The sequence below is a fragment of the Zeugodacus cucurbitae genome, chromosome 2 (assembly GCF_028554725.1).
Source record: "Zeugodacus cucurbitae isolate PBARC_wt_2022May chromosome 2, idZeuCucr1.2, whole genome shotgun sequence".
In the NCBI taxonomy this organism is placed as follows: domain Eukaryota; kingdom Metazoa; phylum Arthropoda; class Insecta; order Diptera; family Tephritidae; genus Zeugodacus; species Zeugodacus cucurbitae.
The window spans coordinates 43,416,689-43,434,084 of record NC_071667.1 but is presented as its reverse complement, the minus strand read 5'-3'; the positions used below and the strand labels follow the sequence as shown (position 1 = coordinate 43,434,084).

Here is a 17,396-nt window from a genome sequence, read left to right as displayed (position 1 = left end):
CTACTATTAGCCTCGGAATGTATTTTTTCGAGTCGGTAAGTAAGTTCAATGTGATCGTAAATTTTATTTTCGATACGGTTTCAATGATTCCGACGTAAAATTTTTCGATCGAAACGAATTCAATGATTAGGCTCAATAATATTAATTGTATTCACCAATTTTTGCTACTTTCCTTTTAATTTTTAATGACAACAAGAATATCTTCACAATTTCAACATTTATATAAACTTTTATTTCAGTATATTTGTTATATCTATTATTGTTCTTAATAGTAATGTCGTACATTCATATATTAAATGTCTATGTGCATACATACCTGTATATAATAACATTGACACATACATATATAGTGAACAATAAACTTAGCTGGTACATGTTTAGTATAGAATAAAAGTTAAATACACCTATCTACAGACACACATACAAATACAGTATTTTTACACTAGTCTAATACATGCACACATATATATATGTATGCCTAAATATAAACCACGCGTTTTTTTAAACTTAACTTTAAAATATTCGTGTGTTTTAACAACTTATATATATTACATTGTCTTTCTATATATAAAGTATATGTGTTTATAGAGAAAAAGTCAAACCTTCCTCGAAAATAAACACGTAGGTTTTCTCCATACAAGTGAACCCTCAATTCAAAAAATCGCTGCATCGTTTCGATTGCAAAACTTTTTTATATAAATTTGGTGGGAATATTATTTTTTAATATTTCAATCATTTCACACATGTTTGTATATTTATACCAACCCTGTTTGTACACTAATTGCTTTCCCTTTTGTTTTCCTGTTAATTAAATTAATCCAAGGTGTTAACGTTTTTAGCATAGTTACTATAGGGATTTCAACAATAGTAAGAACTCAAATCTTTCAATTTCATTAAATATGTATATACCAACGTTTATGGTAACAAAGCCTTATTTCAACAATATTGTTTTAATTGTATATTATAATTTGGTAATCTGTATATAAGGTAAACAGTCGAACAATTAACGGTTTGGAGTTCATCAAAACTGTACAGTAGGCTTTGCATATATCATAAATGAACTCACAATATATTGTTTGAATTCTTTCACAGAAGAAATTTATACATTTTTACATATTGTTTTATTCTTGAGCTGAAAGTAATAAAAGTACAAAACGGGTGACATATTTTTTTTATTTTGCGGTATGTAAAAAAGTTCAGAAATTGTGTTTTTCTTAAAATTGTACTGCTCCATTCATTTCTTTTTAAATATAATTCCTATAGTTAAATTTTTTATACAAAATAAACATACTCGTTAACATTTAAAATATACATATATAATTGTTACATGTACATATATTATCTTATAACAAACAGATATATCGAAAATATTCCACTTCATAATGTATTTTTTTCACTTGGCAAATAAATTCAAATATTCCATAACTGTAGTACTAACTTAAACACCTCCTCTAAACCGAAATTTATACGATTATACTAATGGTAATAAATTATTTTGTTTGACATACAGATATATGCTACACAAAATTTTCTACAAATATTACACTATAAAATAACATAACAAATCTTTTGTATGAGTAACGGTTTTTCCTCAACATTATAATGTTATAACAACGTTTACACTTTATTTTTTTTCTCATTGTAGTTTTTGACTAGTAACATTGTTTTTTATTTAATGCACAGCAAATATAACATACGTTTAGTGCTACAATTTAACAAACATGGCTGCCCTATTCATATACAAGTAAAAACCTATGTTCATATATACTATATGATTTAATAAAGTTCCCTTTCAATTGCACACTCATTGCCCTGCTATCTCAGTCAGAGAACAGAAAAATTCAGTAGTTAAAAAATTTCAAACAATTTATTTTATACTAATTTTTTTGTAATAGTTTGTTGTTAGCTGCTGTTATGTTTCTTAGACAAGACGAAACCTCGTTAAATTATTTCCAATTATGTTTCTTGCCTTCAATTTCAGAGTGGGTTGTTTTTACAATTATTAATGCTATACTTGGTGGTTTGTTTTCCATTTATGTACATATGTACATAAATATGTATTACTTCGCTCACATAATCAATTTCATTCTGCAATAGCTAAATATACTAGCGGTCAGACAGGCTAACTACCTAGTTCGAGAAGTTGCTGCTGTAACAACACACTGTGTGCAGCTGCTACTTGTTGCTACCTGACGCTTAGTTTAAGGTCCCCTTTATTGATTCATCCTATTTCACAGATGTCTGAGGTAGTGCTGTTCCTTGTAATAGTAATTGAGGATTGGGTCTTGTCTTGCAGACATACGACCCGTACGTGAACGCAATGCACCTATGCTTTCGCGCCTCCGAACAATGTTGTAGTTGTTGTAATACGTTTTAACATAATTTGGCGTGATTTCCCGATTACCAACCGTTACTGACGCTCTCCAACTTGGCTTTGGTCACGGCCGCCACATTGGCTGCCGCAGCCGCCGCCGTCGAGGATACTGTACCGTTAACAGGTGGCAATTGATGTTTGCCCGCCGCTACAACGGCCGCTGCAGCAGCGGCAGCGAGTATTGATGATGTTGGTGCGGGTGGCATAAAGTTCACATTAATATTTATGGGATGCACTACCGGCATTGAAGCATAGTTCTTTTCCAGTAATTCAGCACCATTAAGGAATGGCACTAACACGTTATAATCGACATTTAGTGGTATGTAGTAAGTACCCTGACCGTGTAACGCAAATATCGGCACAGCGAATGAACGCGACGTTTGTAAGTTGGGTGATACGTGGGTAGTGCTGCTTGGTGTACTAAAATGTGATTTCGCTCCTCCTAAGCCGGGTGGCGCACTCAGTTCAGTTTTGATATCGGCGAAACTGAAAGGTTTTTCATCGCGTGCGCTTAGCAAGCTGTTTGTGGTGGTGGAAGTACGCACTGGTGGCAATGGGCGAGTGTCACAGTCATCCAAAACGATATTGCTATTGACGCTTGTGCCCGCCGCCCCTGCCGCTTCAGCCATTTTACGTTTCTTTGCCATAATAGGCGCAATTTCAGGCTCGGTACCATCCTTCGAATGTTCGGACAAGGAGTGCGTATGTGAATGTTCGCTCTGCAGAAGCGGCGGTACCGGACAATGTTCGCTAGATGTCTCTTCGTCATGTAACTCGTGATTGAAACGTTCCTTTATATGATTTTTGTATTTATAGTTATTGTTGTGCTCAATATCATGTGATGATTCAGAGAAATTGCGCATCCGCGCTGACAACAAACTATCCGAGGTATGCTGATGATGACTCAGGTGAGCGTGATGATGCAACATTGAATCGCGTGGTGGAGGTGAATGCATATTGGATGTGTCAGTGTGTAAGAGCGGTTCTCGCGATGATTCAAAATCGTGATTACTGGATTCGTTGTGATGGTTCAATGTAGCCGGACCAGTGGAAGTTATTACGGCTGCTTGATGTGGACGTAGTTGCGAACTGCCGGTTTGACCACCGCCTACTATCAACACACCGCTATTAGGCGCAGCTGTCGTCGTGCTAATGGCGTTATTCAAAGATGTTGTCGTAGATGAAGTAGTTGAATTGCTAGCTGCATTATTTTGGCTGCCGCTACTATTATGCTCGTGTACGATACTGCTAGTAGTGTTATTGGTGGCCGCAGCAGCAGCCGCTGCGACAGCAGCACTGCGTTGCAATTGGTTCAAATGATTGCGGAAACTCAAATCCTTAACATCGTTATGGTCATTACTCTGTTCAATGTCTGAACTGCCCAGCATATCGCGCAATTGACAGAGCGGCGGAGCGGAGTGATATGCTTGATGCGGACTACCGCTTGATGCACTCACATTGTCAGGTATATGACAACTTCGGGATTTGTAGCAGTCATCTAAAGAAATATAAAGATAATAATAATATAAAGAATAATACGAAATTAATATACATACTCTTCATCAGCTCCACGCAGTGCTCTTGCAGGCGTGCCACCAAACGGTAGCAAAACTCCTCCATGTGACTCTCGTAAAGGAACTTAGCAGCCTCCTTCATGCAATCCGTATAACCCATTCGATATTCGTTGTCCTTCTGGATGCACTCGCTTTGTAAATGTTTCAAATGTCTGATGGCCATTTCGATGATCTCTGTCTTCTCGATGCGCCCGCGACCCTTGCGCTGATATTGAGGCGGAATGAGGCGAGAAAGGTCTGCCAAGCAGGAATTCATGCGATCACGCCTTCGCTTCTCGATGATGCGATGTGATAATGGATCTTGCTGTTGATGTACAAGCGCATATTGGTAAGGATTGAAATCAAAAGAAAAGAAAACAAACATTCGCTATTAGATTTGCGATTTAATGATTGATTCAATAAAATATTCCAAGAAGTAAAACAACAACTATTGAAAAAGAGAAGAAAAAGAAGTGGTGTTAACATTGTTTTATTGCCATGAACCGTAGATATGGTTAAATATGTTGTAACTTTATTTCAAAATTCCAAATATTCTTAAGCTACCAATTTATTAAACGCTCTAAGATAATTCAATTTTTCAATATATACATATGTATGTATGTATTTATGTTTGCATAGGTGTTTCTGTGTGTGGTGTTTGGATGTGTTGTGGATGAATGATAGTACCGGGTGTGCATTACTCCGAGGTAAATATGAAAAATTTTATTTAAACCATTAGTGAATTATGAGATGAATTTTGATACATACGAATGCATATTACTAATTAAGATAATTTATTATGCTAAGCAAGTAAGTGTATTCATGGGTACATCCATATGTACATTTGAGTAAGAAGAGCATTTGGAGTCAAAAGTGGTCGTGTTCACAGTGCATTTTTTTTAACTTTAGATCTATGTATATATGTGTTCATATGTATATATGTTCACATATAAATATTTTTATTTGTTTTCTGTTTTTATTAATTCTTTTGCATTGTGAATCTGTGCGATGATGCAGAACGTTTGTACGAGTAAGCGCGCTGCCGCTGCTGAACCACTGGATGGAGAGGTTTCACAGTAAATACCATTTCCTCTTAACATTCACCGTCTTCACTACTTCCTGTTTTTTTTTTGTGCCATGCCCTGTAGCAAACAGCTCTGAACTCCCTCACCACACATATTTTAGAACAACCATGCGAGCAATGAGCCTAACGTAATGTGAGTAGTATGTAGGTAGGTACGAATATTTATAAATTTCATCTTCCCGGCTTGGAATAGAATTCGTATTTATTCTGATTAGTACGAGTATTTCGTTTGCGCTCATCACTTGGGTTGATTGCTAATTTTTTTACAAAAGAAAAGTAAGGAAAATATTTACCCTCGAAGTTTTATTACGTCTTCCGGTGGCATATTCTGCATCATCCTCGCTGTACGCTGTAGCTGATGTGGAAAAATTTAAGCTAGATTCTGTGCAATAAGGAAAACTGGATACTGCTGCTTCGCTATATTTGTTCGTATGTAAAAAAAGGAGGAAGAAGATAGGTGAGTAAAATGTTTAATCAATAGGTAAAAATTTTAGGTTCAATTGTTTACACTTGATTCAAAACGAGATATTTCAAATAAAATAAAATTTTTAATAAACTATTTATATATTATGATAATATGTATGTATATTTTAGTTTACAATGTTTTTATACAATCTAATACTTAAAATAACAATTAATCTATGAAATCAAATGAGCTTAAATTACAAAATTGATATTGTATATATGTACATATGATATTTGGTTTTTAATTTAAGCATTCATTCATTATAATTTTATACATGTATTTAATATTTATAAATAATTTGCCACCGTCGCTATTATTCACAATCCAAGCTCCAATTGGATTTTCTGTACCTACATATGTATATAAAACATTTTTACATAACCACGTGAAGTAAAAAGCTTTTAGCTATTTTGAGATTAATATTTTTTATGCTTAGATCAATTAAAATTCAAGCACTCAAACAAATTATGAACCTTAACCCTTTCATGCCCAATGTTGCCTATAGACTTATGTCTTGTGCAAGCGTACAGTTACTTTTTCCGATATGAGCTGTGCACGTATTCATTCAGTAAGAGTTCTCCGCAGAGAGAAATTGGCAACATCGGTTTCTCGAAAAATGTTATACTGAATTGGTTATACAAAAACACAAAAATAATTGTTTTATTTTAAAACAAAGTGAACTATAATATATAAATAAGTAAAGATAAGAGAGTTATTTAAAAAAAAAATTTCATGAGAAAAGTGTTTAGTTTATTTATAATAATTTAATTTGTGCCTATAAGCAACATCCTGTAACTAATGAACCAGCATACATAGGACATTGAAATTTTTATCACTTCATATTTGAGTTAAGACTAATCTATATCTGTTCTAAAAATATTGTTACCTCCGCCCATTTTAATTCGGGCATGAGAGGGTTAAATAACTTTTATACGAAAAGATAAAGGACAACAGACGTGTCGATCATGTTATCCCAGCTGTCAGTAAAATGTACTTTCTACTGGGAAAATACTGTATGTATATATTTTTGTTATGTATATTTTTGTAGTAATTAGTGATTTTGTACTAATTGTGCGGCTAACAACCGCAATATTTGCTTTCTATCGAATTTTATTTTACCAAAATGGAAATGTTATTGCCAATCAGCTGTTTATGGGAGTTTATAGCTCGCTTTGCTGCCGTCTGTCACCTACATATTTGGAACTGATTAAAAGCGCAGTTAATCGGAATTGACTTTGCCGTCTGTCTAGGCTATAACGCTACAACTTAATATTATCGAATCATTACACATAGCACACGCTCACACTCGAAATATAAAACCATAAAACAAAAAACAAAGAGATTTGCTCTTGCAGACGATAATAACGCATGTTGGTGAAATACTGCTAGTCATTTCTAGCAGCAAGAAACTAATATAAAACTACAAATATTCTATATCGCATACACAAACCAGGAGGTTGGGATCATGTGTAGAAGTTCACGCAAGTGAGGAAAGTTTTTGATTGTCATTCACTTGGGAGTGGCCAGAAACGATTCTTCTCCACATGGTTCAAGCAGCTCACGACTTCCGGTTTTAGACCAAGTATCCTCTGGGTAGCCAACAGACATCCGTTTGAAGGCGAGCTAAAGTGAGAAGGCGAATCCCGCTTATGTGGTTGTGCGTAGGGCTTGGGACCCACCTAATAAAAAAGTCTCCCCAATGAAAAATCTACGAAAGCCTCGGATGAGACACCCCCCTTTTGATGACGACCCCTGCAAACGTTTTAAGGATAATGATATAAGGGCATGCACCTGGAATGTCCGTCCCTTAATTGGGAAGGTGCCTCTGCCCAGCTGGTTGATGTCCTCATACGACTCAAAGCTGACATCACCGCCATCCAAGAAGTGCGATGGACGGGACAAGGACGGAAGAAGGTGGGTCCTTGTGACATCTACTACAGCGGCCATATAAAGGAGCGCAAATTTGGTGTTGGATTTGTGGTGGGAGAGAGACTCCGTCGCAGAGTCCTGGCATTCACCCCGGTGGATGAACGTCTTGCCACAATCCGCATCAAAGCGAGGTTCTTCAACATATCGCTGATTTGCGCCCACGCCCCAACGGAAGAGAAGGACGATGTGACCAAATATGCTTTCTATGAGCGCCTAGAACGCACCTATGAGCGCTGCCCCCGCCACGATGTAAAAGTCGTGCTTGGCGATTTTAACGCCAGGGTGGGTAAAGAAGGTGTCTTTGGCACAACAGTCGGAAAATTCAGCCTCCATGACGAAACATCGCCAAACGGCCTGAGGCTGATCGACTTCGCTGCGGCCCGAAATATGGTCGTTTGTAGTACCAGATTCCAGCATAAGAATATACATCAAGCTACCTGGCTGTCTCCTGATCGAAACACGCGGAACCAAATCGATCACGTTGTGATAGACGGAAGACATGTCTCCTGTGTTATAGACGTGCGTACGCTCCGAGGACCAAATATAGACTCGGACCATTATCTGGTCGCAGCGAAGATACGCACCCGCCTCTGTGCAGCAAAGAATGCCCGTCAACAAACACAAGGAAGGTTCGACGTCGAAAAGCTGCAATCGCAACAGACAGCCACGAAATACTCTACTCGACTTGCACTCCTGCTCTCTGAGAGCACTCATCAGCATCTCGGTATAAGGGAACTGTGGAACGGCATCTCAAACTCACTGCGTACCGCTGCAGCCGAAACAATTGGTTTTCGGCAACGACAAAAAACAAGCTGGTACGATGAGGAGTGCCGTCTCGCAGCGGAGAGAAAACAGACTGCCTACCTCGCAACGTTGCAAACGACCACAACACGTGCGGGATGGGATAGATACCGAGAGCTGAAGAGGGAAGCGAGACGCATCTGCAGACAAAAAAAGAAAGAGGCCGAAATGCGTGAGTACGAAGAGCTTGAGAAGCTGGCAGACAGTGGGAATGCTCGAAAATTTTATGAAAAAATGAAGCGACTTAACGAAGGTTTCAAGACCGGAGCATCCTCATGTAGAGACCAAGGTGGTAATCTGGTAACCGATGTCCAGGGCATACTGGGATTATGGAGGGAACACTTCTCCGACCTGCTGAATGGCAGTGAGAGTACAACACCAGGAGATGGCGAACCCGATCCCCCAATCGATGACGATGGAACAGATGTTCCATTACCCGACCATGAAGAAATTCGAATAGCAATTACCCGCTTGAAGAACAACAAAGCGGCGGGGGCCGATGGATTACCGGCCGAGCTATTCAAATACGGCGGCGAAGAACTGATAAGGTGCATGCATCAGCTTCTTTGTAGAATATGGTCGGAAGAAAGCATGCCTGACGATTGGAATCTCAGTGTGCTCTGCCCAATCCATAAAAAGGGAGATCCCACAATCTGCGCCAATTACCGTGGGATCAGCCTCCTAAATATCGCATACAAGGTTCTATCGAGCGTACTGTGTGAAAGACTAAAGCCCACCGTCAACGAACTGATTGGACCTTATCAGTGTGGCTTTAGACCTGGAAAATCGACAACTGACCAGATATTCACCATGCGCCAAATCTTGGAGAAGACCCGTGAAAAGAGGATCGACACACACCACCTTTTTGTCGATTTTAAAGCTGCTTTCGACAGCACGAAAAGGAGTTGCCTTTACGCCGCGATGTCTGAATTTGGTATCCCCGCAAAACTAATACGGCTGTGTAAATTGACGTTGAGCAACACCAAAAGCTCCGTCATGATTGGGAAGGACCTCTCCGAGCCGTTCGATACCAAACGAGGTTTCAGACAAGGTGACTCACTATCGTGCGACTTCTTTAACCTGATGCTGGAAAAAATTATAAGAGCTGCAGAGCTAAACCGAGAAGGTACAATCTTCTACAAGAGTGTACAGCTACTGGCGTACGCCGATGATATTGATATCATCGGAAGCAACAACCGCGCCGTTTGTTCTGCTTTTTCCCGCATGGATAAGGAGGCGAAGCGAATGGGTCTGGAGGTGAATGAGGACAAGGCGAAATATCTCCTGTCATCAAACAAACAGTCGGCGCATTCGCGTCTTGGCTCCCACGTCACTGTTGACAGTCATAACTTCGAGGTCGTAGATAATTTCGTATACCTGGGAACCAGCATCAACAACACGAACAATGTCAGCCTCGAAATCCAGCGCAGAATAAGTCTTGCCAACAGGTGCTATTTTGGACTGAGTAGGCAATTGAACAGTAAAGTCCTCTCTCGACGAACCAAAATCAAGCTCTACAAGTCGCTTATCATTCCCGTCCTGCTTTACGGTGCAGAAGCTTGGACGATGTCAACATCAGATGAGACGACACTAGGAGTTTTCGAGAGGAAGATTTTGCGCAAGATTTATGGTCCTCAGAACATTGGCAACGGCGAATACCGCAGACGATGGAACGATGAGCTGTACGAGTTATACGACGACATTGACATAGTTCAGCGAATAAAAAGACAGCGGCTACGCTGGCTAGGTCATGTTGTCCGAATGGACGAAAACACTCCAGCCCTGAAAGTGTTCGATGCAGTACCCGTCGGAGGAAGCCGAGGAAGAGGAAGGCCTCCACTCCGTTGGAGGGACCAGGTGGAGAGCGACCTGGTTACACTTGGGATCTCCAACTGGCGCCGAACTGCGAAGGAGAGAGAGAGGTGGCGCACTATCGTCGATTCGGCTATAACCGGCTAAACGGTTGCAACGCCAATCACATACAAACCAGTAAGGAAGAGCTAAGTTCGGGTGTAATCGAACATTTTCTACTCTCGCAATTTATTTATATAATTTTACTAATATAACACACAATATGACTCACATACTCGGCATATATAGGTCCATCGAAAGTTTGAAAATCCTAATATTAGGTATATGGGAGCTAGGGGAAGTTATGACCCGATTTCACGGAGACATATTATTAGAAGAAAAATATTCCCTCTGAATTAGAAGGTCGATGCCACACAATAAATACAGTATTCTGCGCAAAGTTCTGCTCCAATATCTTCACTAGTGCTTATTTTATATGTATTAAAGTAAACGATTCAGATCGACTTCAAGGTCTGGTACATGGGAAGTAGGCGTGGTTGTGAACCGATTTGGACTGTTTGTTTAACTTATCATTCGAAAGCCAGCAAGATATTATGAACCGAATTTCATTGAAATTGGTCGAGTAGTTTCGGAGATATGGTTTTTGACCCATAAAAGGGTGGAACCACGTCCATTTAAAATTTTGTATATCATTTTGAGTGCAGCTCTTCTGTACAATCTTTCTAATGAAATGTAATGTTTCTGGTGGTTTTCCTTACTGAATTAAAGCATTTTTAGTAGTTTTCAACATAACCTGGGTTGGTTTGTGTGTTTCGGTTTTCGCCATTTTGAGGCCGTGTCAGTGGACCGATTTCGACCATCTTCAAAGACAACCCTCTCACGGTCCGAAGGAATATTTGTAACAAGTTTCATCAAGATATCTCAATTTTTACTCAAGTTACAGCTCGCACAGACGGACAGACATACATCCGGATTTCAACTCTACTCGTCACCCTGTTGACTTTGGTATATATAACCCTATATCTCACTCCTTTAGTTTTATGACATACAAACAAACGTTATATGAACAAAACTATAATACTCTCTTTAGCAAATTTGTTGCGAGAGTATAAAAATATACGCGAAGGATAGACATTTGTACACGTGCAGATGTGTTGGCATGTATCAAGCTATTAACACAAACACTTGCCATTCATTGGCGCTTTGGCTCTCCGCCGATTGACAAGTGAGGCAGAAATTCAGACCGAACGCCATCTAAAAATAGCGCCAAATAAAAAAGCACAAAACAAATGTTCGATGAAAAACACACAAAGCTGGTGGCCAAATCTGTCTGAATGTGTGTATAGAGAATACAACTACAGCTAAATCAGTTTTAAGATTTGTTTATAAATATATTTTCGTTGGAGAGGCGTCAAGTATGAATATCTCGATGATGAAAAAGAAAAATTGATGGATTGTTCAAGAAAGTTGGTTATGTTTCAGTACCTTTTATTGAAATTGAGAACGAAAGAAAGAACATAAGACTGAAAGAGTTATTATCAGGGACCAAAAAGGTGACACTTTTGATTACTACTACGCTAATACTTGTTTGACTTGCCTTGGCTTGAAAAGAACTTTTCCGACAAATTCCAAATACAGTAGTTTTCCGAATTCGTTTTTACAAAAAGCCGCTTATAACGAATAAGCAAATTTTTACATTGAGTACCTTAAACAACGAACATCGGGGATTTGTAAGTACTCGGTTTAACGAACAACATGATGAAGATATGCGTATGTAGAAAAATATGCATCAAATAAATTCGTGGCAAAAACAGAATTAAAATATAACTTGAAAAAATTCAAAAGAAATGTGCAAATTGAAAAAAATGTGTATATGAAAAATATTGAATTTGATGAGAAACTTAAAATGATTGATTAGCACCAAATAGATCTTTTCGACTATATTACAAAATAAGGCAAACCTTTCGAAAAATATGAGCTGTTGTTACAAAAAGGAAATATTCCGTAGTAGAAAATATCCAAGGAAGTAGTGTCTGTGCTTTTACGCAGCAATTTAAGTGGCGCAAAATTGCTAAAAGCAGCAAAGACAAATAATACCAATTTGGCCAAACTTATTGTGAACGACGATTAATCAAGTTTTTTAAGTAGCCATAGAAATTTACGAGTACTACTAATGAAAAAAATATTTTGCTCTCGAATATCGCGAATTTGCTTTTTAAGCTCATTACTTTTTGAATTGTTCTGCCATGGTTTTCCTTTTTTAACAAATATTTTAATAAAACAATTTATTAAACTGCGATTTACGAATATTTAATTTGAAAATTTTTATTGAAAAACTTACCTCTGTGTGAGTACTCGAATTAACGAAAAATTGGATGTAACGAATAGATCCGTTAATTAATTGGTTCGATATTTCGGAAAACTACTGTATATTGATAGAAACAAATGTTCAAGCGCGGATATGTGCATACATGTAGATATGTAATGTAATTTTAATCTAAACACAAATAATCGAATCAGTGTGCCGAAAACAACAATATTGACCTCGTTTCCACAAATTTAATATGTGGCTTGCTGTGAGAGCAATAGCGTATGAGTAATGTGTAAGTCATTCCATATTTATAGAATATATATGTACATATCAGCACATAGACTATATGATGATTGAAACATTCCATTCTCATTCATTATTCATCATAGTCATTAGTGGCAGTTAAGCAGAAACTACATAGCTCGCGAATGCGTGTTCTTATGAGATGAGCTACATAGCTTTCGCATGTTTTCGCAACCAACGCTCCGAAATTCGAACTCGGATTCGAAGACGCACAGAAGTTGAAAATTTTCAACTTTCATGCGCTAACACAGCAACCTTCACATTCTTAAGAATATCAACCAACATTATGTTACTTACAATCTGGTATGTTTTAATTATTTAAGCTCGTTTTCTTCGATACAATATAAGTATTTTGTGAAATATAATATTTATTAATTTATTAATAATATATTTATCAAATATTTAAAGATTAGGGGTGATGAAGTTTTAATAAACAAGGTAGGCAGTTTAACATTTTTTTCTGTTGCTTAATTCGAGATTTTCTATGTACACTGCTTATAAATATCAATAAAATTTAAAATCGCTGTCCAGGTCGTTTTCAAACTCGCAAATAAAACGTGTATCACCTTGTACACAGCTGTCAACGCATTCAAAAGCACATTTATGGAGTTGCTCGATATATCGCAGTCAAGCGCGTTTTTTCGCTTTCACATTCGTATTCGCATACGCGAGCTATATAGTTTCAGCTTTAATGATGGTAAATTTGTAATTTTACTTTTATTGTATCTGATTTAGGTAGAACTTTTCGACCTTCGAATTTTATACCTTGGAAACACTAATTTCAAAATGCTGTAAGACAATATGAAAATGCAAAGGCAAATATTCGATACATCAACACCATTTATGGAAGCGATCACGTTCTATAACATCTAACACTTTGGAAGATCTCGTGTGCTCTGCATGATTGTGCTGCAAGCGTGCAGTCGCCATCAACAAATGAGAGCGCCAACTAATTACGAGCAACGATGTCAAACCCGCTACGTTTAACGTCAAACGTTTATTTCCGAAATAGACTCATGCATTTTATGTGTACAGAGCAAAAACGTTTCGATTTCGTTTGTGTATTACACAAACGAGATCACTCGTTTAATTCATGAAAACGTACGTGTTGAGCAACGTCCAACCACTGTTTCGTTACGTTGACTTGGGCCGGCGCTGACACATTATTTCGTACTTACATACATATATTCATACATATGTAATTATTTTTGTATTTTGTGACCAAAGTCAAGTAGCAACAAGGGGCATTACAAAAAACAATTATTGCATTGCAAGAATGTCATAAAGAACAAGTGTCGCCAAAACGTAAATGTAGATGAGTTGTCGGGCCTTCAGTTGCAAGTATATGAAGTTGCTTTCGATGTCATCTTCGGCTAGTCGCTAGCTGGTATTAAGTAATTGTTCAAAATGATAAACAAACGTCTTAAAGGCGTGGCGAGCAAGCGGCAACTCATTTTAGATTCATTTTATATTTAGCTCTAATTTGTTTTGTTCGGCGACCATTGAATGATGAACGTAGAAAACAATGACGAAAAGAACATCATTCAGCCGATGAGTGTTCAGCACGGTTTTCTGTTCTGTCATTAAATACACTTTCATGCATTTAGAGTGGTTTTACAGTTGCGTAAATTAAATGGGTTTGTGGAGCATTGTAGGAGGAAAAGTCGGTGTGCTAACTCAGTTGATAAAATAAAGTAAAATCCGAGTTGATTTAATAAATATGTATGTACATATGTCGAACTTCCTTACATCGTGAATCTAAGGTCATCTGAAAGCAATTGTAAAAAATTGCAATATACCTTTGTAGAGTATGACAAATACAATTAATTCATTTTGAACTGTACTTGAAAACAATTCTAAAAACACGTGACTGTTATTGGTGGGTTTTGTATACGCAAAAAACTCACATTCAATATACATACTTTCTTATCTTCAGTACATTAACCCACGCCATATAGTTATGTACCTACATAAAAATATACAATCTATATATAATACCGATTAATAAGTTATAATGCTAACTGATTTTTTTTTCGTATTAACAAGAAGACGCATCTACACAGTTTACAGTAATATGTATTGAGACACACGTGATCAATATCCTTTATTATATCGGCAAATTCCGGACAGCAATAAGAAAACATACTTCAAAAATACATACACATTTCATGCCTTCAGGGGCGTAGAGCTAATATTCCGCAAAATGTGGAGAAAATCCGTGTGATACACATGCAAACATATGTATGTATTATATGTATTTTATAAATAGAAAAGAATTGCACGCGCTAGAATAGATAAACAAACATTAGCATTAACTGATAAAGTATGCACACATACATACATCTTTCATATGTAGGCATATGTACATATGTATGTATGTACATACACCTTGCAGTGTGGAAAAAAATAGCACGATGAGAGGAGGTAGTCAGCAAGTGAGTTGGAATAATCAATGTCTACAATTTTATACTCAGTGTACACATTGAGTATGTCACGATGTGCACACCTACAAACATATGCACAAGTGTATACCAGATTTAACTGCAAATAACCTGATCTCACTAAGTCGATAAATCTAATGACGTCAATGCCAAGTTTATTGAAAGCACTAACGAAGCAACAACTCAAATGTAAATACAAATATTGTGCATATATGTATATATACATACATAAACATATGTATATATGTATATATGTATGAATGTGTGAGTATACAGTGGTGTTGAAAACTAGCAACGCTTTCTTGAAGTTGGACAATTTTTGATAAATATCATCCAAACAAATTGTGGTTGAAAATGTCCATATCAGGATGGAATATGGATGGATAAACTTTAGAAGCAAGCAGTGCCGTCTAAATCTCGTGGTTCGTCTTTCATTTATCTAGAGCCAAATACTTCATTTCGGACCGATAATGAGTAATTGTAAGGGTACATTCAGCAATAAAACATGCACACTGTTTATGTACGGTTCAAATATGGTTAGGAGGTTGGCGTTGTATTTTTTTACATACAGTATCTAGAATCAGTGAGTTGACTCCTCGTGATATCTGCCATATTTCTATTTAGATTAGCGTTATTGTAAACTTGTTTCTTTTTTTAAATACATTTTGACTAGCTTTCTCTGATTCGTTAAATTTGAGAGTGTCGCGAATAGAACAAGCAAATCAATTATAAATTCCTCTTGATTTCTATTCCTTATTTTTCTTTTTCTTTTTTTTTTGCGAATTTTTTTTTTCAGGTCATCAGTTAAGTGGAGGATATAAAAAAACTATATCATGAAAACTAGAGCTGATAGAGACAAACTGATTACAGACTTTAATTCGGCGCACCCAAATTAACCAGAATCAGTTGATAAATTCAAAGAAGCAAGTTGAGTGTTTGCCTGTGTAATGTGTTCACTCGTTCCACTTTACAACTAGGCTATTTCTATAACGATCTCATAGATCTTAAAGTATATTATTGAATTAGAGAAGCACTTTTATGATGAAAGCTTTTAGAGAGCTTTCACAGTATATAGACTCTGTTGCAAAATTATAAGACCGAACATAATATAGTATACTTAAGTTTACCTGTTGGAAGAAAGTAGTAGTACTTAGTAGAATATTGCAAAATTATAAAACCGCTAATAATTTGCTTTTGTAATCAACTTGAGGCGAAAAAATTGGTATAAAGGACACTTAATTCTTTCAAAAGAATGATCTCACGCATACGGCGGGAATAGTAAGAGAATTGCTGCTTCTCCTATCCACAGATATAAATAAAATTGAAAATTTGTTGCTTAAATCGGAGATTGAAGTAAAAAACACAACATACCGAGAAAACATGGCTTAAAAAAGGTCCTTCGGGAGGAAAGCATAAAATATGTCCGAAATTTACAAAAAAAGTTAATGAATTTATCCCAAATCGTTTAAGCGGCTATACCGGTTTGGCATTTAAAAACAATCGATTTTTTTATTTTTTTGCTTATTCGATAGCAGCTATAGTCGAAACTTTAAACGCGTTTTTCTCGGTTCGACCTTTCTCAAAATTGCTGACATCATAACTCAACGAGAAATTGATTTGTTGAAAATTGTAAATTTGGCATTAAAAAAGACATTTTCTACCTAAAAAACGACATTTTTTCAGAACTACGCCATTTTATTAATTTTTGATATTTTGCATTAATCGTAGGTCATTGTATAGGACGGAATCATGTCAGCATAAAACTTCGAGTTAGAGAGACTTCCGAGTTACGGAGGGTTATTTATATGAAATTTGACTTCTATTGCTAATTCAAAAGTTCGATTTATAGAAGTTCGAGGTATGGAAGCTTGACTGTATCTACATAAAATATATGATTGTATATATTAAACAAAAAACCGTACGAAAAACCGTTTTCTCAACGCCAGAAAACTACCTGACCCCTTAAGGGCTATAATTTGATCGGTATTTTAATTTTGCAACAGAGTGTAGTTTGTATACACTCATTTCGTACTTTGACCACATCACTTGACTTGCTTGGCAGTTCGTTTCTTCCAGCAGTTTTGAGTTTTGAATTCACGTGATATTGTTATTTTCAATTTACGGCAGCAACGTTGAAAGCCTAGTCGTACAATCGTAACGCGTGATGGTGTGATTAAAAACATGTATATACTATATGTACATATGTATGTACGAGTATATCTAAAATGCCGGAATGTATACACATTCGTGGCCATTACTAAAGGCGGCGCGCAGTACTACACAAATTTCATTTGATTATACAGTTGTGCGCACGAGTTGCCA

At 36.9% G+C, this 17,396-nt stretch overlaps 1 protein-coding gene across 2 annotated transcripts in view; it reads right to left on the bottom strand.

Moving 5' to 3' along the window:
• Positions 1–209: 209 nt before the first annotated feature.
• Hey_0 (transcription factor cwo) overlaps positions 210–17,396 on the bottom strand; it is a 30,342-nt gene continuing 13,155 nt past the window's right edge. The window contains exons 2-4 of one of the 2 annotated variants that reach the window (XM_011194308.3): positions 5,305–5,428; positions 3,931–4,252; positions 210–3,872 (exon numbers count right to left, since the gene is read on the bottom strand). In XM_011194308.3, coding sequence (XP_011192610.2) covers positions 2,401–3,872; positions 3,931–4,252; positions 5,305–5,428 — 1,918 coding nt within the window. In that variant the 3' untranslated portion in view covers positions 210–2,400. The remainder of the gene's footprint in view (positions 3,873–3,930; positions 4,253–5,304; positions 5,429–17,396) is intronic. The other variant, XM_054235380.1, reaches the window with a different exon arrangement.